We start from the raw sequence: 24938 nt of genomic DNA, 5'->3' as shown, positions 1-24938 counted from the left end.
TCCTTCGGCCCAACGAGCCCGCACCGCCATTTTAACATTACCAGTCCCCCCTCCATCCATGACCCTTATCTATGCTTATGGCATTCCACATTGAGGGAAAACTAATTTAGGGACAATTTATTACCTCCAAATCAGCCTAATAGCACATCTTTGGGGTGTGGGAGGAAAGCAGAGCACCTGGAGAAAACCCACGCAAGCACGGGGAGAATGCGCAAACTCCCACAGACACTAACCCAAATCCATGTGTCTGCATAGCAAACAGTGATAGTCACTGAGCTGTCGTGTTGCCCAGCTTTCAAGTTTCTAAACAAAGAAAAGTTAGGATCTATCAAACTGAGTTCCACCCATCAGTAGTAACATCAGCTGGAATAGCAACCATACTAAAAAATAGAAAATTATCTTCCACTTTCAATCACTGGTCTGACTGCATCTGGAATACCATACCCAGTTTTAGCTCCCTCATGGATGAATAGTGGACTTGGAAAAGATTCAGAGAATGATGAAAATGACTGAGCTTGAATGATCTTAGTTTTCACATGTTCAAAGAACCTATCCTTTAGCTTTTAGAAGGAATCATTTTCAGATTTCCACTCTCCTTTATGCAAAGAATTGCTTCCTGACATCAGCCCTGAACAGTCTAGGTCTAATTTTAAGGTTTGTCCTTGGTTTTGGATTCCCACACCTGAGAAAATTGTTTCTCTCTGGCTATCCTTTTGGTTCCTTTATTCACTTTAAATATAACAATCACACCTTTAATCTTCCAGACACAAGGGAACCTAAGCCTAGTCTATGTTATCTGTCCGCATTATTTAATTTACTTATCATTCTGGTAGATCTGCATACCCCACAAGGCCAATATATCCTTACTGAGATGTACAGAAAGCAACACCTAATCCTAAGTTTTCAGATTGTTATGAAAACTATACTTAGAATTGAGAGTGGAAGTCTGGAACTTCAACTTGAACGCATCAAGCTTTGTGCATGCCCAGTTATGCAGTTTAAGTTCTTCAGGCCCAGGACAAGTCAGCTTGCCTGCACATAAGAAGGGGTAAAAGAGATTACAAAGATCAGGATGAAGTAACCAGGAGCAGCGATCCATTAGGAGAGTCTCAGATAGGGAAAGGGAGATGTCTGAAATGGAGAGGGGCAGAGAGAAGTCCCAAAAGAAGAATCCCCACGAGGGGACAGGGACAGGAAGAAGTCCCAGTTCTCTTAAAAGGAGGGAAGCAGAGGAATGGGTTCCAATCAGGAAAAGGGCTACTGGAAGCAGATTTTAAGTGAAGACGACAACCAAAGGTTTGCTCACGAGGGCAAAACTACCCCTTTTGGAGCAGTAATGTTCTTTTGGAGATAATTCTGAGCTTAGATCTTTGAAGGTGAAGACTGGAATTCCTCATTTGAAAGACAGATTTTTAGTGAGATTCATGGGGCAGAATTTTACTGGCACGTTTGTCCAAGTTTTACACGATGCCGCCGAGGCCTACGGAGAATGCCGTTCTCTGAGCCAAGCATGCCCCTGGAATCGGGGCTGGCATGCTGGTAAAATTCCACCATTGACTCTGTTACTGACATCTGCATGTGTTAGTATGAAATCCTTGGGCTCTGTCTTGGTCACGTTTGTCAGTGTGGAGTGTTTAACCAGTTTGTCTGTTCATTCACATGTATATCATAAAAACCCTGAATGTTAGAACATAAGAAATAGGAGCAGGAGGAGGCCATCCAGCCCTTCGAGCCTGACCCACCATTCAATAAGATCATGGCTGATCTGTCGTGTCTCAGTTCCACATTCCCGCCCTCTCCCCATAACCCTTAATCCCCTTGCCTATCAAAAACCTATCAACCCGCGTCTTAAATATATTTAGCAAGGCAGCCTCCACCACTTCAACGGGCAGAGAATGCCAGAGATTCACCACCCTTTGAGTGAAGAAGTTCCTCCTCAACGCCGTTCTAAACGGCCCCCCCTTTATCTAGAATATAAGATAGATATTGTAAATTGCTTCATTTTTCTGACCTTGTATAGTAAAGTTTATTTTTTCTTGTTCAAAACCTTTGTAGCTTTATTATATTACTAATTGCCTTGAATGTCAGACTTGGTCAACTTTAAACAAAGCATAACTTGGTTCCTTGCCAAATCTTACCAAAAACCCAGGGACCAGGTCAAGGGTCATAACAGCAAGATGTTGTTCAGCAGCATTACGTGGATGAGAAGTTGGTGAAGGTGAAAGGTAGAACTTTAGGGACTCTAGAAGTAATGGTCCACAACCAGAAAAAAAAACAATTACCAGGGATTTTTGGAATATAATGAGAGACAAGACCAAAACTAGATGAAGACAGTCCCACGCAGCTATAAACTACAGAAGTGATACTTTGGAGGCAGATGATGTGACCGTGTAAAAGGTTCATCTAGATAAACAGGTAAAGAGAGTGTACAATAGTCACAAAATTCATATTGTGACTTTCAGTGCTGAGGTCATGGCAGAACAATGATTAGAGAGGTTCAAACTTGGAAATGTGGGAAAGTTGGATATGCTTTTTAAAGAAAAGCAACTAAAAATTATGAAAGAGCAACAAAACCGCCTTCTGTGTAAGTGCACACACAATTTTTCAGATAAAATAGAACATGTTAGCATAACAAACAAATTTCTAAACAACTTCATATTGAATTCCTAGTTTTAATAAGTTTTTATGAACCAAACAGTCAGATTTTTGATGAAGCTGGGAAAAGTATTAAAGTATACCAAGTGAAGAATAATTGATCTCTTCTAACTTGTATCTGATACAGTTTTGAAGGCAATAATAATAATAATCTGATGTCATCTTCATAAGCATCATTTAAAACAGACTCTGTTTCCCAGCTATTTTACATCCTTTTCCCAATGTTCATTTAAGCCTTAAAGTACCAGTCTCTATACTTTGTTGCATTATACATACAACTTTTCTATAATCGAGCAGCATAATGATTGCAATCACAAATCATTCTAAAATTCATCAGGCTTGACTATCCTTGTGTTCAAACGATAAAGGCATATTAGTATGTTAAACAGCTCAACTAAAATCGTTAAGCAGGTTGCCAAAATAACAAGCATATTGTCAAATTAGATAAATATTTCTTCTCTGCTTTATGATTTTTTAAAAATGTACTTAACTTCTAAAACTAAGTTTCTTTTAGATTATTAGTCAAGATAAGGCAGCAACATTACCCTGGTCATTATTGTCAAAGTGTAAATTTTTTAAAAAATATATGAAAGGAAACACAAACTGAACACCTGATCTCCACAATTTTGCTAAGGGATGAAAGAATTTTTAAAAAATTGAATCCTGAAGTTAGCTTTGGCAAACCTATACAAATTGCGTAATATTAATGTGTGTGTTAGATGTCATGCAACATAGGAGACATTAGAATAGTGGGAATAGTGCATCATTGAACCTATTATTTTACTTTTATAGGTTAATATTGTTAATATAAGTTAATATTGTTTGTATACAAAATACAAATTTCTCTAAAAGTTTCACAATATGTTTAGAATTGGTGTTTTCTTTTAAGGAGTTTATACAGGGTTATGTACTTAAACCATGAACTGCAATAAATGGCTTTCTTGCTCAAGAGCCTACAATAAATAACATGCTTTTAGCCATGTGTAACATTTTGCCTTGTTTAATTATACAATTTTGCTGTATTTGCTGGTATATTAAAATGATTTATATAAAAACATTCCAGATCTTCTCCAATTCCTACTGAAAGAAAATAGGTCCATACTTAACAGCAGCGTATAAAAATGTACACTAGGTCATGCTTCCCTTTATGTGAAAATTTAATTGATTTAAGGATTTCATTTAGTCATTTCTCCTTGGCAACTAAAAAATGATTCAACATGGACTTCACAGTTTTTGGATCATTAGTGCACGGTAATGTCCAATTTCAATGTTGCACATAGCAACACCACTGTCGTGTTTAGGTTTAGATTACATCAATAAACTTGATGATTAGTTTACTGCATAGCACACCCAGTGGCTGGTAAGAATTCATCCACATATATGGCTACAGCCTTTAAAAGATAGGTCATGGAGCCAAAGCGACCGCTTGGGGCACTGTCATATAATAACTTGCAAATCCCACTGGCATGATCCTTCTCCAGCATCATATCATTAGCACCCAGGGCTATCTATTGAAAAGAATGGAAAATCCAATTAGTGCCACATCTTTATAAACGGTAATCTGGAATCTTCACCTCTATCAGCTAAAATGTCAGAAGGGAACCTGCCCAGGAGAAGAAAATCTGCCCTGCAGCATTTAATGGTCAGGTGAAACTTCTGCGTGTCAGGAACAGAAGTCCTACCTCAAAGATCTGCCAGCCAATCCAATATGATGGCCAGTTCTGGGACGACCACTGGATCCCTGGAAAGGAATAAGTGTGGGTAGGATGGGTGGCGGGGGTTGCCAGCAAGATGGAAGAACCTGTGGGGTTGGGTAGGTTACATCTTAAAGGGACCTTTTTATGAGCCAAGGGTGCTTGTTAAGAAGGGATCCTGCTGACCTTCACCAACCCATACAGGGAAACCACTTGTCCACTTGCTGCAGACCTGTGTGCTGCCATTTAAATCCTGGGTGGTGGTGGGATGAATGTCTTAAGTATGAATTAATTGCTCGTTTCAGGGCTTTAGTTGTTCCACTGACAGTCAGGTCACCCAATGGCAAGCTTTGAACAGAGGTTCTCCAAATTTTTGTGTTGACAAATTTTTGAAGCTGTAGTGTTTGGGGATTAATGGGGAACAGAAAAAAAAGCACACACAGAAAGAACAGGCAACGTAAGGTGATTCCAATAATTGAATATAGACTGGCTTTTGTAGGTTACCTCCAAATTTTCTAGCCAGGGAAGAAGATAGAGGAACTAGACAAAAATAAATAAAAATTCTCATGCATGAAAAAATAATCACCTGCTCCTCATAAAATAAGTTATTTGCCATGTGTGCAATGTAATCAACGCGAATTATTTCACCAATAATTTGTACATCTGTATCAGCCAGCATGGTGAGGACGAGAATCGTTTCTACAAGAAGCTGCCGATACTCTGGCTGTGGCACACTGTTCAGGAAAGTCTCCACCTGAACAGCAAATTTTATTTCACCAGGGGTCATCTGTTTAGAAAGAAAAAAAGAATTGCAGATCAAGTAAATCAAGATGTCACTCTCAGTATCTAGCATCGAGAAATGTCAGTTTGTTTTTGATGAGGCAATGGAGGGTAATGTGATTGATATGCTGTGGATTTGATCAAGTGTCACACAATGGGCTTATCAGCAAAGTTAAAGTCCATGGAATAGAAAGGATAGTAGCAGCATAAATATGCAGTTGGCTGAGTATCCCTTTGCCAATAACTTTGGGGCAATATGGTGGCACAGTGGTTAGCAGTGCTGTCTCACAGCACCAGGGGCCAGGTTCGATTGCCCCCAATTGCTGTCTGTCTGGAATTTGCGCATTCGTCCTGTGTCTGTGCAGGTTTCCTCCGGGTGCTCTGGCTTCCTCTCACAGTCCAAAGATGTGTGGGGTAGGTTGATTGGCCATGCTAAATTGACCCTAGTGTCAGGGGATTAACAGGGTAAATATATGGTGTTACGGGAATAGGCCTTGGGTAGGATTGTGGTCAGTGCAGACTCGAGGGGCCGAATGGCCTCCTTCTGCGCAGTAGGGATTCTATGAGTAGTAGTAATGGTTGTTTTTCAGACTAGAGGAAGGTATATAGTGGCGTTCTGCAGTGGTCCTTACTAGGACCACTGCTTTTCTTGATATATAGTCATAACCTTGTGTGTACAGTACACAATTTAACAACTGCGAGCAACAAAACCTGGATGAATTGTGTACTGTGGAAAGGACAATGATCTACTTCAAGAGGTCACAGACAGATTTATGGAATGAACAGATATATGTCACATGAAGTTTAATGCAGAGCCACATTTTAGTTAGGTAGAATGAGGAGAGGCAATATAAGCTAAAGAAATATAATTGGTGCAGCAACAGAAATTTGGGGTATAAGTACACAAATTATAAAAGTGGCAGGGCAGATTCAGAAAGTGGTTAAAAGGCATTCAGGATCCCTGAATAGAGGCACAGAGGGCAAAAATAAGGAATGGCTTAATCTCCAAATGAATGTCAATTAAGAACAGTATTACAACTCAATCATGTTGTCCCTTTGCTCAGCTCAACACACCTACCATCTAACCACATGCCCACAAGCACAACCACATGCCCACCCACCCAATCACATCCACACACCACCAATGCACTTGTAAGTTCCTGAAAATGCATAGACATTTCAAATATAAAACAACTGAAGTAGAATAGGAGAAAATTGGTTAAAAAAAAGAGTTTAAATGTAACAAAATGAATTTAAGGATAATTTTAATGGACAATCAATAATTCTATGCATGGCTATCTAGTTTGAAAGCAAACATGTATGTTAATGGTTTTTACTTTAAATTGACTCTCATCTGCACAAGCAATTTGAATGGAGAAGGCCAAATATCTACCTTGACTGAATATAGTTTAGTTTCATAGACTACAATTTAGTTTCAGAGCTGTGTGCAACAACACACAGCTGGCATAAATATCAGTGTTAGGACACTGACAGTAGAATTCTGGATGTCCTCAGGTTTAGAGTGTGGAATAAGGAAACTAGTCAAGAGTACACTGGAGTCAAATCTAGAGATAATGAAACATGAATCAGGGTTTCAGCAGCAGATGAGCTGTGACAGGTAAAGTTGGGTGATGTTATGGAGGTGGAAGTAGGCCATCTTAAATGTTGGAACATAGGAATTAGGAGCAAGAGCAGGCAACTCAACCCTTCAAGCCTGCTCCACCATTCTATATGATCACAGCTGATCTCCATCTCATTCTAACTTCACTTCCCTGCCTTTTCCCCATGAACAGAAATTCATCTCGAGCTCAAACATGACAGCAAGTTTCGAATAGACTGGTTTGGTCTCAGACTGTTACCAAGATGAGAGATGGGCTCAGTAGCTAAGGAATACAGTTTGAAACAAGGACAAAGGCAACTAAGCAGTCTGATTATTTAGCAACAGTGAAGGAGGCAAGAAAGGTAGTGGTGAACTACATCTGGGTGTCATTTGCACGAGAGTGAAAGTGTTATTTTCGGATGTTGATGCCAGGAGGTATCATGCAGATGAGAAGTAGGTGGGGCCAGGAATATATCCTTGGAAGATATCAGAGGTAATGGTGTGGGAACAGGAAGAGAAGCCATTGTCAGTAATACTCTGGCTACTATTTGATAGATAAGAATGAAACCAGATGAGGGGCAGTCCCATCTAGCTGATCAACAATGGAGAGGCGTTGGAGGTGCAAAAAGATCAAGAAAGACCAGGAGGAATAGTTTACCTTTGTCACAGTCACACTGAAAATGTTAAGTGAAAGTTAACTTTACAGATGAGATAAGAGTGCTATAGCACTGGGAATGATAACTTGGCCTCTAATATATGGTTTCTACTTTGATACTGGAAATCCCAAATCGATAGTGGGACTTGGAAAGTACTTAAAATTGAGTCTTAATATTACCCCCATCTCATGGTTTAAAAAAATAGATTTTATTACAAATTACAAAACAAAATTAAACAGAGAATGAATGGGAAAGTGAACAGAACTAATGAGGGGCTGAATGGCCTCATTTTGTGCTGTAACATCTTATAATTCTATAATGGACATTTCAATTGACAAATGAAATGTTTAACTAAATGATACAAACAACAAAGCCCTGATTGCAATCCCAATTTGCTATTAGCTTTCAGTTACTGTAATTATAAACATTAACAACTGGCTTTGGTGTGATTAGGCCAAGGAGGGGAAAAAATCAAATTCTTGTCTAGTGACAGCTGCTGGAAGTGCACATGGATGTTGAATGAAGAGAGAGTCATAATGAGGTATGCTGCTTCCCAGTGACTTTGTTGACATTGTGATGACTTTTCTACATAGATAGGTTGATTTGCTTGTGCAGCCCCTCTTTTTCAGGCACTAAATAAAATGTTTAAGCCTCCATTGTGACGTACAGGAAGTACATACTCATTACAATTCAGAAATATGCCAGTCCCCATATTGCTGTAGGTAACAAAAGTAGCATACTTTGATGGCAATAATAAGACAATGGATTATTATTTGAACGGGTGAAAATTGACAGAGGTGGATATTCAACGAGAGTTTGGAGTCCTTGTGCATTAGTCGCTGAAAGTAAGCGCGCAGGTACAGCAAACGATAAGGAAGGCAAATGGTATATTGGCCTTAATAGCAGGAAGATTTAAGAATAGCAATAGGGATGTTGCTGCAATTGTATAGGGCATTGGTGAGACCATACAGGAGTAGTGTGTGCAGTTTGGTGTCCTTATCTGAAGAAGTATGTCCTTGCTATAGAGGGAGTACAGCGAAGATTTATCAGGCGGATTCCTAGGAATGGTAGGTCTGTCATACGAGGAGAGGCTAAGTTGGTTAGGATTATATTTAGTAGAGTTTAGAAGAATGAGGGGATCTCATGGAAGCTTATAAAATTCTAACAGGGTTAGACAGTGTAGATTCAAAAAGAATGTTCCAAATGGTGGGGGAATCCAGAGCTCGGTGTTATAGTTCGAGGATAAGGAATAAACCTTTTAGAACTGAGGGGAGGAGAAATTTCTGGCCCCAAAGCCTGTTTGAGGATTGGCTTGTCCTGAGGGAGCATTCAGCAAAATAATGCTTGATGTGGTCTAATCTCCTTTTGTCTCCCAACATCATCCCTTATCGTTTAAGCTCTCCTATCTTTCTATCCTTCCTTTCCTTTCTTTTTTTCCTTATTTCCCTGCCTCTGTACTTGTTTAAAGCCTATTATTACTTTCATATTAATTGTGGTTAATTGTATGCAAGTGGCAAGTATTAACTGGGGATTAATTTGTGCCCTTCTAAGTAGGCATTTAAACTGGTTGCACAGTTAGGAGGCGCTTGGTGTAATTTGTAAGTGTGTGTATAAATATTCACAAAAGTATGTAAAGATTGCCTCCAGCTTTCCTTATCATGATTTGATTTTGTGGAGTAAAAAACACTAACATCTCAAACTTATTCCAATTCTGATGAAATTCATCATCTTGAAACACTAACAATGCCTTTCTCTTCCCCATTAGTCTGCTGGGTCTGTTTGTTTTTATATTAAATTGGCAAATTTAGTTAGTCTTAGATAGGTGATCTCAGTTACAATTATAATACAGTAAACTTGGCACTAGAACAGGTTGTTGTGAGGCAAACTAAACTACTAAAGGTCAAAAAAGATAGATGTGGTTTACCTCTTCAGTTGTAGATGATCGGAGAATGTTATTTTCAAAAGACAATCCTTGACACTGCAAAGCACAGACCAGATTCTTTATAATAGATTTCCATATTTCAAAGATTAATTCAAAAAAGTGTTTTACTGAAGCACTGCTTAGCGTACTGACCTTTTGTAAAATGTTCCAAACTCGCTGATAAAAGCCAACAGGGACTCTGTTGAGTGCCCCATCAATGCGCCTGCGCCGCAACCACTGTCCATGGCGTGAGTCAACAACATCACTATCTTCCATTGGAATTTGTGTCAAACGCTCAGTCAGATGAGGGAATTGGTTACTTGCTAGCTGTAATATACAAGTCATTTATCAGCTTACAGTGAATGTTCCAATGTACTTTAAGACATAGCAAAGCATAATTTCTTAACTAAATTGCTTAGTTTCAAGTTTTGATCATCACACATAAGTTAGACTGTGCTCCATAACCACAAGCAGAAGGCAAATCTAACTGGATCATGATGTCAGTCACCACCTATGGCAATTAAGTTTATTAATGGCAGGTTTTATTATGCATTACAATCCCTGTACATTAATCTATTAATAAGTCATATGAATATTTTATGCAAAGTGTCATCTAGACTCGAAACATTGGCTCCAATCTCTCTCCCCACAGATTAGGTCAAACCTGCTGACATTTCACAGTATTTTCTGTTTTTCTTTCAGATTCCAGCATCTGCAGTTTTTACTTTTAGTTCAGTGCTAGCTAGGATGTCTAATTTTGTTGTTAAATGATATCCAAGAGGTGCTGATAAAATTTAAACACTCAAAGCATAATCCATATAGTCACTTACAAACACAATAGGAACTTAACTAAAAGAAGCCCAGGAAGTAGCTGTGGACAAAAAGCATTGACGCCGAACCAAATCTTTGGATGTTTAAGGGTTAATTTATCTACAGAAATAATTTGGAGACCTGTTTTGTAATGATAGGATTGTAAAAACAATGTGCATTCTTAATGATTTTCGACAGCATCGTGCCACGCTTCAAATAGTGGAAGTCGAATCTTCCAAAGATAAAGCAATTAGCAATTTGCTTGCTTGCCTGGGTGATGGAAAATCCTTCCTTTCAGTCAAACTGTGAGAAGGGAATTGGAATGAGAGCACACTTTTGAGATGCAACATATCTGTTAAAAAAGGACAGACACAAAAAAAGGCATGCAAAAGTACTGCAAGAAGCTCAAAAAAGCAGAGGGAGCTGCAGTAAAGTCCTGCTTTTGGACTTTAGAAGGGTGCCCTGCTGTTTAAGGGTAGGTAACCTGTTTAAAAATCAAGCAAAGCAAACTAAACCACCAAAATGGCTAGCATAGCCTATTCATTTTTTCATCTTAAATCAAATTGAACCTAGTGATTCTGATCATAACCACTGCTCTGTGTATTCACCACACATTGGAAAAAAGCTACAGTGTTCAGATCTAGATAAGATAAAATGGTCCATAGAATCTTTAGAGTACAGGAGGAGACTATTTGGCACTTAGAGTCTGTACTGATCACAATCCCACCTAGGCCCGGTTCCCATAACCCCACACCTTTACCCTGCTCAACTCCCTGTCATTAGGGTCAATTTAGCATAGCCAATCCACGTATCTTTGGACTGTGGGAGGAAACTGGAGTACCCGGAGGAAACCCATGTGGACACGGAGAATGAGCAAACTCCACACAGACAATGACCCGAGGCTGGAACTGAACCCGGGTTCCTGGCGCTGAGACAGTAGTGCTAACCACTGTGCCATCCGTAATTTCTCATAATAATGGAGATAAAATAGAAAATCAATTGTCATTGCAGGAATAAATATTCATGAAGTCCAGGATGTGGAAATAACCTGGGCCTCAGATGGATTAGTTTTTCCAGTGGCTGAGGGCAAACAAGCTTGATTGAAGAAAGATAACATCTAACTCTGTTCCTACAAAAGCATATGCTGTGTTGGCATAACTTGAATCTCTCCCAGTATAACATACAGCCCACTTACTCCAGTAGAATTAAGATCTACTCTATAGAAACCATATAAACTCACTTTGCATTGGAATGCTTATGGGCAGCAGACCTCATTTGTTTAACTGGCTAATTTCAGCCCCAAATTCTATCATGGCATCTCGTCTATTCCTTTTCTTTTTATTGAGGAAAGTCATGAAGATATTGAAGGCTAACTCAGTTTGGTTAATACACAATGATTCTGACATAAATTAGGAAGACACAAATGAGTGACAAATCAATTACCAAAAGTACAAATATATTTTATGCAATTTTGCTAACTAGTCATCACCTCGTGTGTTTCATCCAGCTCCTGCTGTGCCAACAGGGTTCCCGTCTACAAGAGTGGGAAATAATACATGGTTAGATTAAAGAAAATGCCACAAGACATAATACAATTTTGTTGTTTTCTGGCCTGTCAAAGCAAATTGAAAGCTAGTGATTTCAAATATTGAAGGTATGAAACGTGAGGAAAGTGGTCAGTTATTTTTGAATCATGATGCAATATTAATAATCATGGTTAAACGTGCTATTAGAACAGATATCCCTGTAAACCTCCTACTGAGTGGGTTTCTACCCGAATTCTTACGTAAGGCTCCATTTGAAACATTAACCTTTATTTTCTTTTTTAAAGGCTAAACAATCTTTTCTCCATATTTAGTATTTTCTATTTCAGATTTTCAACACTATTTTCGTATCCTTCGATGGAAACAGTTTACCTCAAGGATCAAGTTGTGAAAAGAGACTTTGATGGATTAATTTACTGAGCTTACCGAGACAAAAAATAGGAAAATTAGCTTACATTCATAAAGCACCTTTTTGCATCTTTGAGGTAATCCAAAACACTTCACAGCCAATTTAGTTAGTTTTGAAATGTAGTACTTCTGAAAGTACTTTTTAAATATAGGTAAACACAGCAGCCAAGTTATACACACCAAAGTTCCATAAATAGCAATAAATTAAAAGACCGGGGGGCCTGGATCTTTGAGGTGCGATGGGGCAAGCACCAAAGTGGACAGGGACAGAAATCCGTGCCTTTGGACTGTGTGCTGATTTGCCAGCACCATTCTGTCTCTGGAACATTTTCCCGTGATAAGATCAGTAGGAAATCTGGCAGTTACCTGCTCACAAGCAGTGAGTAGCCAACTGAGGCACTTTAAAGGCCTATAAAAGCCTATTGTTAGAGGCTGACCAGGTTGGGGCAGCAGTCCAGGCAGATTATGGGGTCCTCTTCACCTGCCTGGCTTCAAATGCAGTTGCTGGCCACCCTCTGGAAGAACACCCCCTTCCACAACTGCTAAGAGCTCTCTCAGAAACCTAACAAAGCAGCTTGATGCTTCTTCTGTGCTGGAGGGCCTTTTATTGGCCCTCTAACTACACAAGCCCTCCCTCTAACCACAATTGACTAATTCCGGGATGAGCTCCGCTTGGCAACAGTTTGCTTCTATGTGGGCTTTTAACCTTTTGAACCTGACTTTGGAGTTCTTAAACAACTGGGGGAAACTCTGTCCCAGTTAATAGGCTGGATTTTCCAGCCAGCTCAGTCCAAAGCCAGAAAATCCAACCAGATCTTTGCATAGTCCATGTCCCACTTACTACGATTCCTGTGGTGGGTGGAATGGGAAAATTTTGTTTTGTGCTGCCAGTTGAGGGATAAATGTTGGGCAGGACGTCAGGAAAACTCCCCTGCTCTTCAAGTGGCGCTATGGATCTTTTACATCAACATAAACAGGAAGACTGTGTCTCAAATTACTGGTTCCAAAATACAGCATCTCTAACATTGCGCCAGTACTTAAATCTTTACAGTAGGTTTGAATCCATAAAATACTGTTGCTTCAGAGATGAAAATAGTACCATCAAACCAATACTGCCAAAAATAAACTTCAATTAAAAGTTCGCAATTGTGTACAAATCAAAAGTAGTTTGGTCAATGCTTTTCAACATCACTAGAAGCACACTAAAAATAATACAGTTTAAGGAACTGTAGTTAGGCTCAGATTCCATTCCTCACTGTGCTTAAATGTGGATCTGTGAAAAGGTGCTGAGAAAAGACCAGCTATCCTCTCACAAAGAAAGAATTTAAGGATGATGGAGAAGTTTGGGAAAGATGTAAAAGTAAATGATTTGCTTGTTCTTTTGTCAAACAAATAGTGATACTTAAGGAGAAGGAAGAAAATTAAGTTAAAAAGGAGGGAGAAAGATTAAACGTATCTTTTCGGCATACGTGCAATCATCAGATAAAACTGCAATTCATCATAGCATGCAACAACAATTACACATCTGTAAGAGTACAATGTATTTGTGATGCAATGTTGTTTAAATTGAAAACATTGAGGTTAATTTGCACCTTCAAAGCAATGCACAGTGTTTAATGCTCTGTGGAGAAGTAATTAGGTATTTAGGAAAATAAAGAACAGATGAAAAATTGTGAAAGTTCCAGCTACAGACGTCACCTCCTTATTGGTTACACCAGCAGAAGATCTGCGTGAATCCATCTACAAACAGGGAAAAAAATACCAGATGTATTAGTGACATTAAATGAAAACATTTGAGTGAGACACTTTAAAGACACAATATCTCTATGGTGACATCTATAAAATGGCAGACTTATTATTCCTACCAAAATGGATGACCTCACATTTACCAACATTGTACTCCATCTGCCAGACACTCGCCTACTCATTTAGATTATTTGTATCACTTTGCATATTTTCAGCATCCGCTGCATTTTGCTCTTCCATCCATTTTAGTGTCATCTGTGAATTTTGACATACGACACTCGGTCTCCAACTCCAAATCATATATATGGGATATGCTCCCCTATTGCAACTTACTATAAAGTGTAATAGAATCACAGAATACTGCAGTGCAGAAGAGATCCTTCGGCCCATCCAGTCTTCACTGACGCATGAAATGCCCTGGCCTGCTCACTTAATCCCACTTGCCAGCACTTGGCCCACAGCCTTGAATGTAATAGCCTGCCAAGTACTCATCTAGGTACTTTTTAAAAGGATATAGGAACATAAGAACTAGGAGCAGAAGTAGGCCATCTGGCTCCTCTAGCCTGCTCTGCTATTCAATAAGATCATGGCTGCTCTTTTTGTGGACTTAGCTCCACTTACACGCCCGCTCACCATAACCCTTAATTCCTTCACTGTTCAAAAATTTATCTATCCTTTCCTTAAAAGCATTCAATGAGGTAGCCTCAACTGCTTCATTGGGCAGGGAATTCCACAGATTCACAACCCTTTATGTGAAGAAGTTCCTCCTCATCTCAGTCCTAAATCTGCTTCCCCTTATTTTGAGGCTATGCCTCCTAGTTCTAGTTTCACCGCCAGTGGAAACAACTTCCCTGCTTCTAGCTTATCTATTCCCTTCATAAATCTTGTATGTTTTTATAAGATCTCCCCTTGTTCTTCTGAATTCCAATAAGTATAGCCCCAGTCTACTCAGTCTCTCTTCAGAAGCCAAACCTCTCAACTCCTGAATCAATCTAGTGAATCTGCTCTGCACCATCTCCGGTGCCAGTATATCCTTTCTCAAGTAAGGAAACCAAAACTGTACACAGTATTCCAGGTGTTGCCTCACCAGCACTCTATACAGCTGCAACATAATGTCCCTGTTTTTAAACTCTATCTCTCTAGCAATGAAGGACAAAATTCCATTTGTCTTCTTAAGTACCTGCTGCACCTGTAAAACAACTCCTTGAGATTCCTGCACAAGCAACCCAGGTCCCTCTGCACAGCAGCATACCACAATTTTTACCATTTAAATAATAGTCCATTTTTCTGTTATTCCTACCAAAATGGATGACCTCACATTTACCAACATTATACTCCATCTGCCAGACACTCGCCCACTCATTTAGATTACCTATATCACTTTGCATACTTTCAGCGTCCAACGCACTTTGCTCTTCCACCCATCTTAGTGTCATCTGCAAATTTTGACACACTACACTTGGTCTCCAACTCCAAATCATCTATATAAATCATAAACAATTATGGTCCTAACACTGATCCCTGAGGCACACCACTAGTCACTGATCGCCAATCAGAAAAACACCCATTTACCCCCACTCTTTGCTTTCTGTTAGTTAACCAATCCTCTATTCATGCTAATACATCACCCATAACACTGCACCTTTATCTCATGTGGCAGTCTTTGGTGCAGTACCTTGTCAAATGCTTTCAGAAATCCAGATACACCACATTCACAGGTTCCCCACTGTCCACTGCACATGTAATGTTCTCAAAGAATTCCTCCAAATTAGTCAAATTTGGGCCTTGCCCTTCATGAACCCATGCTGCGTCTTATCAATGAGACAATTTATATACAGATGTCTCACTATTTCTTCCTTGCAAGTATTTTCAAGCATTCAAGATTCAAGCATTTTCCCTACTATAGAAGTTAAGCTAACTGGCCTTTTGTCTACTTCCTTTTTTAAACAATGGTGTCACATTTGCTGTTTTCCAATCTGCGGGAACCACAATTACCTCTCATGCATTCGCTATTTCTCCCGCCATCTCTTTTAGTACCCTGGGATGCAGGGCCAGGACCAGGACACTTGTCTACCTTTAGCCCCATTAACTTGCCCAACACTACCTCTTCCGTGATAATGATAGTTTCTAGGTTCTCACCTGCCATAGCCTTCCTGCCAAAAATTGATGACATGTTATTTGTGTCTTCCACTGTGAAGACCGACACAAAATACTGTTCAATGCCTCAGCCATTTTCTCATGAGGCATCCCGCCACCACCATCCTCCCAGGCACTGCATTCCAGACCGTCACCACCCTCTAAGAAAGTTTTCCCTCAAGTCACCCCTAAACCTCCCACCTCTCACTTTTAACTTGTGTCCCCTCGTAACTGACCCTTCAAAAGAGAACAGCTGCTTCCAATCTGCCATGTCCGTGCCTCTCAATCTTGAGCACCTCAATCTGGTCACCCCTCAGTCTTTGCTCCAACGAAACCCAAGCCTATCCAACCTCTCTTCATAATTTAAATGTTCCATCCCAGGCAGCATCCTGGTAAATCTCCTCTGCACCCCCTCCAGTGTGTCATGTTCTTCCTATAATGTGGCGACCAGAACTGCACACAGTACTCCAGCTGTGGCCTCACCAAAGTTCTATACAATTCCATCATGACCTCTGTTTTTGTAATCAACACTGATTGATAACGGCGAGTATGCCATATGCATTTTTCACCACCCTTTTACCTGCCTTTCCACCTTCAGAGATCTATGAACAAACACGTCAATGTCCCTTTGTTCTTCAGAACTTCCCAGTGTCAGACCTTTCTTAGTATTCTTCTTTTCAAATTACTCCTTCCAGTGCATCACCTCACACTTTCAGGGTTAAATTCCATCTACCATTCTATCCACCCATTTGACCATCTTGTCTATGTCTTCCTGTAACCCAAGACACTCAACCTCACTGTTAATCACCCAGCCAATCTCTGAGTCATCAGCAAACTTACTGATCCTACCCCCGCCCTCCCGTTTATAGTCATTTATCTCATTTATATAAACGACGAATAACAGGGGGCCCTGCACAGATCCCTGTGGTATGTCATTGGTCACTGGCTTCCAGTCACTAAAGCAGGAATCTCTCCCACCCTCTGTCTCCTACTGCTAAGCCAATTATGAATCCACCTTATCAGATCATCCTGAATCCCATGTGCATTAGCCTTCTTAATAAGTCTCCCATGTGGGACTTTGTCAAAGGTTTTGCTGAAATCCATGTAAACTACATTAACCACACTATCCTTATCCATACACTTCGTTACATGCTCAAAAAATTCAAAATTTGTTGGGCATGACCTCCTACTTACAAAACCATGCTGGCTCTCCCTGACCAAACCTTGCCTCTCCAAATGGAGATAGATTCTCTCCTTCAGAATCTTCTCCAATAATTTCGCAATCACAGATGTGAGACTCACTGGTCTGTAGCTCTCTAGCTTGTACATCCATGTGTGGTACTCTTACTCTCTCCTTCATGTAAATAAAAATAAAGTACCCAGTATTCTGTTTCCCTTGCATAAATCACTCTCTTCCTACATATTACCTCGATTCTTTCTCTGTTAGAAATGACATGTGGAAAATTGCATGCAATTTCTTCTCTCAATTAAGTTTCTTTTGTGGAAGTTTTATTCAAGGTATTCCAGATTTAGAAAAGTATGTATAACAATATTAAAAGCCTACAGGCATAGTTTCAAGTACATTAATTTTGGGGGGGAATGTGCACAGATATCATGATTGGTCCAGTAATCCAGTAATGCCCTGGAGATCAGAGTTCACAACCAAGGCTGATGTTGAGATTGAATTCACTACTTTGGAGATGAGTTATATTACTTCTGAGTTGATTTTCACTACATTGCAGATTGCTTTCATTACTTTGGAGGTTTGTGCATCTGATTTCCATTTTACAGCCAGTGCAGACACAATGGGTTAACGGCCTCCTTTTTCTGCGATTCTGTGATATACAAGATCCACTTCAGGTTCCTTCGTGATGTGCAAGAAATATTTGCAGGAATTTTCTGTCAATAGTCTACATAGATAACTCATTTTGTGTGGCCTGGGTAGACTCGTGTACACTCTGCCACCAATGATGCCAATGTTCATATTTGAGACTTGAACTAGCTTCCCATGGGTGAGGGGCAAATGCACATATTTGGCAATGCCAGATCATTTAAGAATATTCATCAACCTTAAGAGCTTCATTCCATTGAGCTGCAACATGTCAAAACCACAAAAATATTATACGTTCAAAACGCCCAGCGAACCGTCATGATATGTGTCCTCCCATTACATTCCCTGAGTTCTTCACATCTCAGAACTGATTTACTGACTAATTTCCAGTAAGACAAGGGGCAAGATCTTTGGCTTTTCAAGTCAGCAGGATTTTCTGCTCCCGTTGATGGCTATGGGTATCCTGGCAGCACGGTGTGGAATCAATGGGAAATCCCCTTGAGTGTGGCGGGACCACAAGATCCTACAGCCGCCAACAGCGAGTCACCTTCCGCTGCTAAAGAACATACCAGGGCGAGGCCAAAGTATCTCGCCTAAGGCTTTTTACTTCAAACATAGTTGAATATACCTTTGAGGACTTCAAGCAATGAGGCCCAAGATTGCTACATTCAAAGCCAGATAACAAATATTATTATTACGCAATGAGCAAACAACTGGGATACTGAATATGTGCCTGGCAGATCTGATGTTCATCAATATGCACTAGCATACTCTCAAGAATGATCACAACGTGCTATGTTTTACACATGAAGTGCAGAATGAGGATTAGAGCTGCCTGCGCCCTTTCATTCTGACTGGCCTCATCCATGGCAAAGTGCCTGCTTTGGCAAACATGACACTGGTGACCTGCGTGATGCATTTGTGAGCTGCCAACTACAAAACCCTGCAAATATCCCTTGCAGGAGAAACAAGGCACATTGCATAATGCCTCTTTAGAGGAGGAGAAATACAATTATATGATCACTGTACCAACTGCTTTACTCCTGGAATGGCCTCATAATGGCTAGTCAGGATGCACCATTGTGCCCATCTGGCAGCCACGTGCTGAATCCCCTGAACTCTCCATTCTCCTCTGCAGCTGAAACCACAGCTATTCATTAAAGTCTAATCTTACCATTCATCTCAAAAGTCACGGCCATTTGCAGGCAGCGAAAAAATAAGATGGGAAAATGCATTAATAAATCACTTTTATATAACTCAGGAATTAAACAGAAAATGAACGTTGTTCAGCTATGCATCCTTGTTTTTTTTCCTCTCAGCATTTGGCTTCAGCAGTAGATGTAGGCTGTTCAGATCCTTGCTCTCACTGCAAAGATGTGCTTGATGGATCTCCTCTAGGTTTTTGAGCTCACAAGAGCTCTGCTAAAATTTGTTTCACCTGGACTTTTCCTAGACAAAGACACCATCACAAAGTCGCAGCACTCCTATTTATGACAGATTACTTCAATCTCTCTGCAAGCGCACACGATGCAGCTGGAAAGGTTCTGTTCTGCCAGGCTACCTTACATTTTTGTTGCTACTGCTCCAGAATTGTCCTCTGCTTCAATGTTCCCCAAGATACAATATTTGTACTCCATGAGCAGAGCTTGGATCATCCTATGCCCTGCAACATGGACTCCACTGCCCTCTCTACCTGCATCAGCTACTCTTGCTCACTAGTGTGAGGTGCCTGGTGAAAACCCAACTATCCAGTCCCATGTAGGTGTGTATATTTGAGCTGGTGCATAACCTTCATGGCTTCTAGGGTGTGTGCCCTTAGAGTGAGTGACCTTCTCTGAAGAGTCTTCATCCTCCTCCTGCATCACCTTCTGCAGATCAGTGATGGTCCTGTGGGATCTTAATGATATACATTAGAACTGTTAAGAAGGTGTTAAGTGATAATTCTGCATGGGATATCATCTGCATATTTTACTGGCTGCTGACTTCAAGAGCGAGAGTTGTATGTGGTTGTGATATTTAATTTAATCACCGGACAGGTGGGAGGCCCTTAACTCTCTATCTAAAATGGGCAGGCACAAAGACTCAGCTCACCTCCAGCACCCCTCTCTGATATTCTTTTTTTCTTTTTCTCTGCAAGGAAGAATAGAACAGACCCATCATTCAGTATCAGAATGTGTTGAGTAGGTGGATGAGCAACATTTCTGGAGGGTCACAATGAGGGATAGGTTTAATATGTACCAAGAGGAGGGCGTGTGTCAATGGTGGATTAGACGGGGCTGTGAAGTGGTATCTGAGCAAAGAAAGATGGTTGCAACAGAAATACAGGAGTAGGCTTGGGAGGGCAGAGTGAGAGTGATGGGTGATATGCGCATCAGGATATAGTTGATTGTGCAACTGTACTCATCTTTCATTAGTCATTAAAGCAATTTCAACACTGTGTCCAGAAGCTGGCACCACACTTCAACTTCTAATCTCAGTAATCTACACTTATGTCTTCTTGCTTTCTAAGGTGGCTCCTTTCTCCGACCAGCAGAGATGCTGTGCTATGTAATGGCCTGCAGGCCATTACATAACACAGCATCAGATCTAGGGAGATACTTATGAACTCAATGCACCCATGCCACATTGGGAATCCATTTGTTCAATTGCTTCCTCTGTTTCACAACCTCCATCATCATTCATCCATCAACTGTCACTTTAAGCAGTTCAGCTGAAATAGACTCATCCAGGCCATCACTCCACCTGCTCGAGTTGATTTGTTCGGAAATCCAGACGTCAAAAGCAATGGCCAGCTTAAAAAGCCACTAACAAATGTGCTGCAGATACTTCTGGATACCCCTCATGCTCCTACTGGGTTACCTTGTTCCAAGCGCATTGCTAAGTTAAAATTCCACCGATGAGTCAATATAAAATCGGGAACAGCAAGTGAAATGTAAAAAAAAAATGAAATAAAGGAGAATGGGATTAAAAGAGAGAGATTTAAAAATAGACTGAAATGGTTTTAAAAGAAATTTTATAACTCCAATAATAAACAAAATCTGAAAAATAAGACTCCAACCTGTTAAAATAAATTTTCGGTGTCCATAAGCATAGACAAGGGTCATGGGTGGAGGGGGGACTCATAACGTTAAAATGGTGGCATAGGCTCGTTGGGCCGAAGGGCCTGTTTCCTGTGCTGTTCTTTGTGTCAGAGAGCAAATACAACTTAATCACTGTTAAAAGTTCATTTACACTTGAATGAATAAGTAGTAACATTTTTCTAGCAAGTTTTGTGGATAACTAGCAGCGCAACGCTATGTATTTTAATACTGAGTTTCTCTGCAAAATATTGTAGTGAAACTTGTGACAGACACTAGCAGAATACAGGAACGATTTTTGTCACTCCAGAGTGATCCACATCACAAACAGAAATGTATTTCCTGGCAGAACGATTTCCATTTTTAACTCAACAAGTCGCTGTCCAATTTCATCCACAATAACAGCGAGTGCTGAAGGCTGGGCCACAAAATCTGGGCCAATGACCCATGCCAAGTATGATTCCACAGGTTCTGCTTGGCCTCAGTAATTACCAGCAGTAAATTGGAAGCTTTCCTTGCTTGGTTTGAAGAAGTATGGGCAAAAACGGCTTCTGGCAAAGTTGTAAACCTTTTTCAACCCAAGGATGCCAATGCAGCACACTGCGATTGCCATCAGCTAATTGAACACATACTAGGACAAAACCAGATTTATTTGACACTGGACAACATATCATCTTTATTCATTAACAACAATTAGAAATATTTCCACAAATATGCAGGGCTACTCACCTGCTTCATTTCAGTCTTCAATTTGCTAATTCCAGCTCTCTCACTTTTTGTTGCTCCAGTGTGATCCAAGTCTTGAATAGAAATATATTTTATGGCAGAATGACGATCTATGGAAAGACAAGCAGGATGATTACAGCTCGAACAGCTACATATATGGAACAAATTGGATAGCAGATGCACCCGAAAAGAGATTGCGACATCACTTCAAACAGAATGGTAGTGAAAAGGGTAAGGCTGGAAAAAGTTTTCATGAGTCTCACTGACGCATATTTAAGGTGAAACACAAACAATGGAACAAAATATTTGTCTACATAGCTTGCATTTTACTATATTTCCAATACAAGGTAAAGGTGACTGTTGAAAAGTAGAGGATGATTTGACTCGAATGAAATTGCTCCTCGAAACAAAATAATTGATAGACATTTAAGAGAATTTAAATTGCCCTAAAATTCTCAAAGTACTGGCATAGTCAGTAATTTCTAAATTTCCTTTAATCTAACTAAAGTTTTAAAGTTCATTTGTTAGTGTCACAGATAGACTTACATTAACACCACAATGAAGTTACTGTGAAAATTCCCTAGTTGTCACACTCCTGTGCCTATTCGGGTACACTGAGGGAGAATTTAACATGGCTAATCCAACTAACCAGCAAGTCTTTCAGACAAAGAGGAAATTAGAGCACGCCAAGGGAACACACGCAGACACGGGGAGAACATGCACTCTCCGCACAGACAGTGACCCAAGCCAGGAATGAGAACCGGATCCCTAGCACTATGAGACAGCAGTGCTAACCACTCTGCCACCGTGCTGCCCTGTTGGGTTAACATTATGCAAATTAGGTCAAAGTAATTCTTCCTAAATACATCAGACAGAATCATATCCCTGGAAATTATACCCCATATTAGTGGCACTGCAACATTTAATTCTACATGTAAAATAGGAACAAGAACACAATTTAACTCATTCAGCTCAAAATCATGTACAAGTTATACCAGCTACCTGATCCCTCTACCTTCCAAGATTTATTTTCATTGCCTGGACATTTACTTATCTTCATAATTTTATACAAGGAGGAAGTAGTTGAATATTCTTAATGGTTCCTACTAGGTTACAAACACCTATAACCTTTCATCTTCACACATAATTTAAGAATCAACAGTAGATGTGATCATGTAAACTGAAATGCAGCTTCTCCTATCATCTATCAAATCACAACCAACTATTCCAGCTGTGGGGATTGCTATTCCATCTAGAATTGAATTTTTAATTTGGGCTGATAAATAGTAAGTAACATTTGTGCCAGATAAGTGTCAGGTAATGACCACCTCCAACAAGAGAGAATCCAACCATCTTCCCTTGATATTCATTGGCATTACCATTGATGAATCCACCATTATCAACATCTTGGGGGTTACCATTGACCAAAGACTGAACTGGACTAGCCATATAAATACTGTGGCTATAAAAGCAGGTCAGAGGCTGGGATTCGGTGGAGAGTAACATAACACCCAACTCTCCAAAGCCTGCCCACCATCTACAGAGCACAAGTCAAGAGTGTGATGGAATACACCGCACTTGCCTGGAATCCAATAACACACAAAGCTCGACACCATCAGGAAAGAACAGCCTGCTTGACTGGCATTCCAACCATCAGCTTCAACATCCACTCCCTTCACTTCAATGCACAGTGTGCACCATCTACAAGATACGCTGCAGTAACTCACCAAAGTTCCTCTGACACATCTTCCAAACGCATGACCTCGCCACTTAGAAGGCCAAGGGCATCAGATGCATGGGAAGACAACCACCTACAAGTTCCCTCCAAGCCAAACACCATCCTGGTTTGGAACTATATCATCATTCTTTCACAATGACTGAGTCAAAATCCTAGAACACCCTTCCTGATCACAGTCTGTGTGTACCTACAAATGGACTGCAGCTGTAAAAGGCGGCAGCTCAGCACCACTTTCTCAAAGACAATTAGGAATGGGCGTTGAAAATGCTGGCCTAGCCTACAAAACTCATATCCCATGAAACAATAAAAAAATGCTTTCCTGAAAGGAAAGCTGTGTAAGAAGGTAATCAATCAACACCATTGAATTTTGTCTTGTGCAGTTACTTCCTGCTTTCATCTGCACCTATTGTTACTGTGATCTGTAGGTCCTTGTGTTTGACCACCAGAAGTTTCCCCATGGCTTTCACTTCTGTTTCTGCCTTAGGATCCTCGTGTGAGGTAATCTCAGAATATGATCAATGTAGGTCTATCTTTTCTCACTGACTTAGTCAGTGGTGACACCATTCCACTGTCCAAGGTAGCCTCACCAATCCTGCCCCCATTCCTCCACCATTTCTATCCTGTTGAAACTTTACTGCAGGGTAGAATTCACTGAAGGGCTTCTCCAGCACTGACCTCATAAATATGAAGTGACACCGGTGTGCAGAAACAAATTGCAATTTGCCCTCTAGCTCAAGTAACTTATTCAAATAGACAGAGTGTAAACCCTTAATAGTACTGAATTCTTTAATATATTCCATGGAAACCTGTACTTTTCCTCAATGAAATGGCCCAGATCTCTACCAGCCTGCTATGTGGCCCTCCCTGAAATCCATTTCAGATTCTCAATATTTATCCAATGTGAGGGGATCAAAACCAGCTATTGTCTCACACAAAACTTCAGTAAGGCTTTACAAAGGCAACGATTGCACTTCTACTTTTATATTTTAAAATGTCAAACAATGGAGCTTACATATTGTTCACATTTGGATGTAGATGAGCACAGAAAATTCTGACACTTAACCAAATCAAACTTATGCTTCGTCCTCTTCATAACTCAATCTATGTTTGCAATGAAGGAAAAGTCAAATCAGACCATAAGCCACTTTAAAAGTATCCTATGTTGACAGATCATATTGCAAGGCATTAAATATCACTTTTGGTCTGTCTTTCTGCCTTCAGCATTATAATCATGCACATAGTTCTTTAAAATAATGAGATTAAAAACACAACCATTTATCTCCTCAACTTGAAATTCCTTTCCGCTCAGAATATGGTGTAAAAGTGTCTTCAAATCAGAAGGTCTCATAGAAATTAAGTGTTCAGTTGCTGCTTCACCTAAAAAAGTCAAAGTTTAAAGGAGTAAATATACTGAAGGTTAATGTAATTAGAAAAGCAAACATAATGCTATAATCGTGAAAAAACATACGAGCGCAAGACTTTGGCGGTAATGTTGAGCCTTTACAACACACTACATTGGAGATGTGATTCTGATCATATCACAAAAAACATATGCAGAAAAAAGGCAAGAGACAGAAAGGCTACGATCAATCTTGAGTATAAAAGAATACAAACTA

General features: G+C 40.1%; 1 protein-coding gene across 4 annotated transcripts in view; it reads right to left on the bottom strand.

The window, feature by feature from the left end:
- Positions 1-2658: 2658 nt before the first annotated feature.
- phka1a (phosphorylase kinase, alpha 1a (muscle)) overlaps positions 2659-24938 on the bottom strand; it is an 89537-nt gene continuing 67257 nt past the window's right edge. For 3 of the 4 annotated variants that reach the window (XM_080187699.1, XM_080187698.1, XM_080187696.1), the window contains 8 exons: positions 24595-24699; positions 21588-21694; positions 13767-13808; positions 11606-11650; positions 9460-9633; positions 9310-9363; positions 4936-5136; positions 2659-4163 (listed from right to left, as the gene is read on the bottom strand). In XM_080187699.1, the coding sequence (XP_080043825.1) occupies positions 3990-4163; positions 4936-5136; positions 9310-9363; positions 9460-9633; positions 11606-11650; positions 13767-13808; positions 21588-21694; positions 24595-24699 (902 nt within the window). In that variant the 3' untranslated portion in view covers positions 2659-3989. The remainder of the gene's footprint in view (positions 4164-4935; positions 5137-9309; positions 9364-9459; positions 9634-11605; positions 11651-13766; positions 13809-21587; positions 21695-24594; positions 24700-24938) is intronic. The other variant, XM_080187697.1, reaches the window with a different exon arrangement.

This window comes from Carcharhinus amblyrhynchos, chromosome 4 (genome assembly GCF_965287045.1).
Source record: "Carcharhinus amblyrhynchos chromosome 4, sCarAmb.v2.hapA, whole genome shotgun sequence".
In the NCBI taxonomy this organism is placed as follows: Eukaryota; Metazoa; Chordata; class Chondrichthyes; order Carcharhiniformes; family Carcharhinidae; genus Carcharhinus; species Carcharhinus amblyrhynchos.
This window is presented reverse-complemented; position numbering and strand designations above follow the sequence as displayed.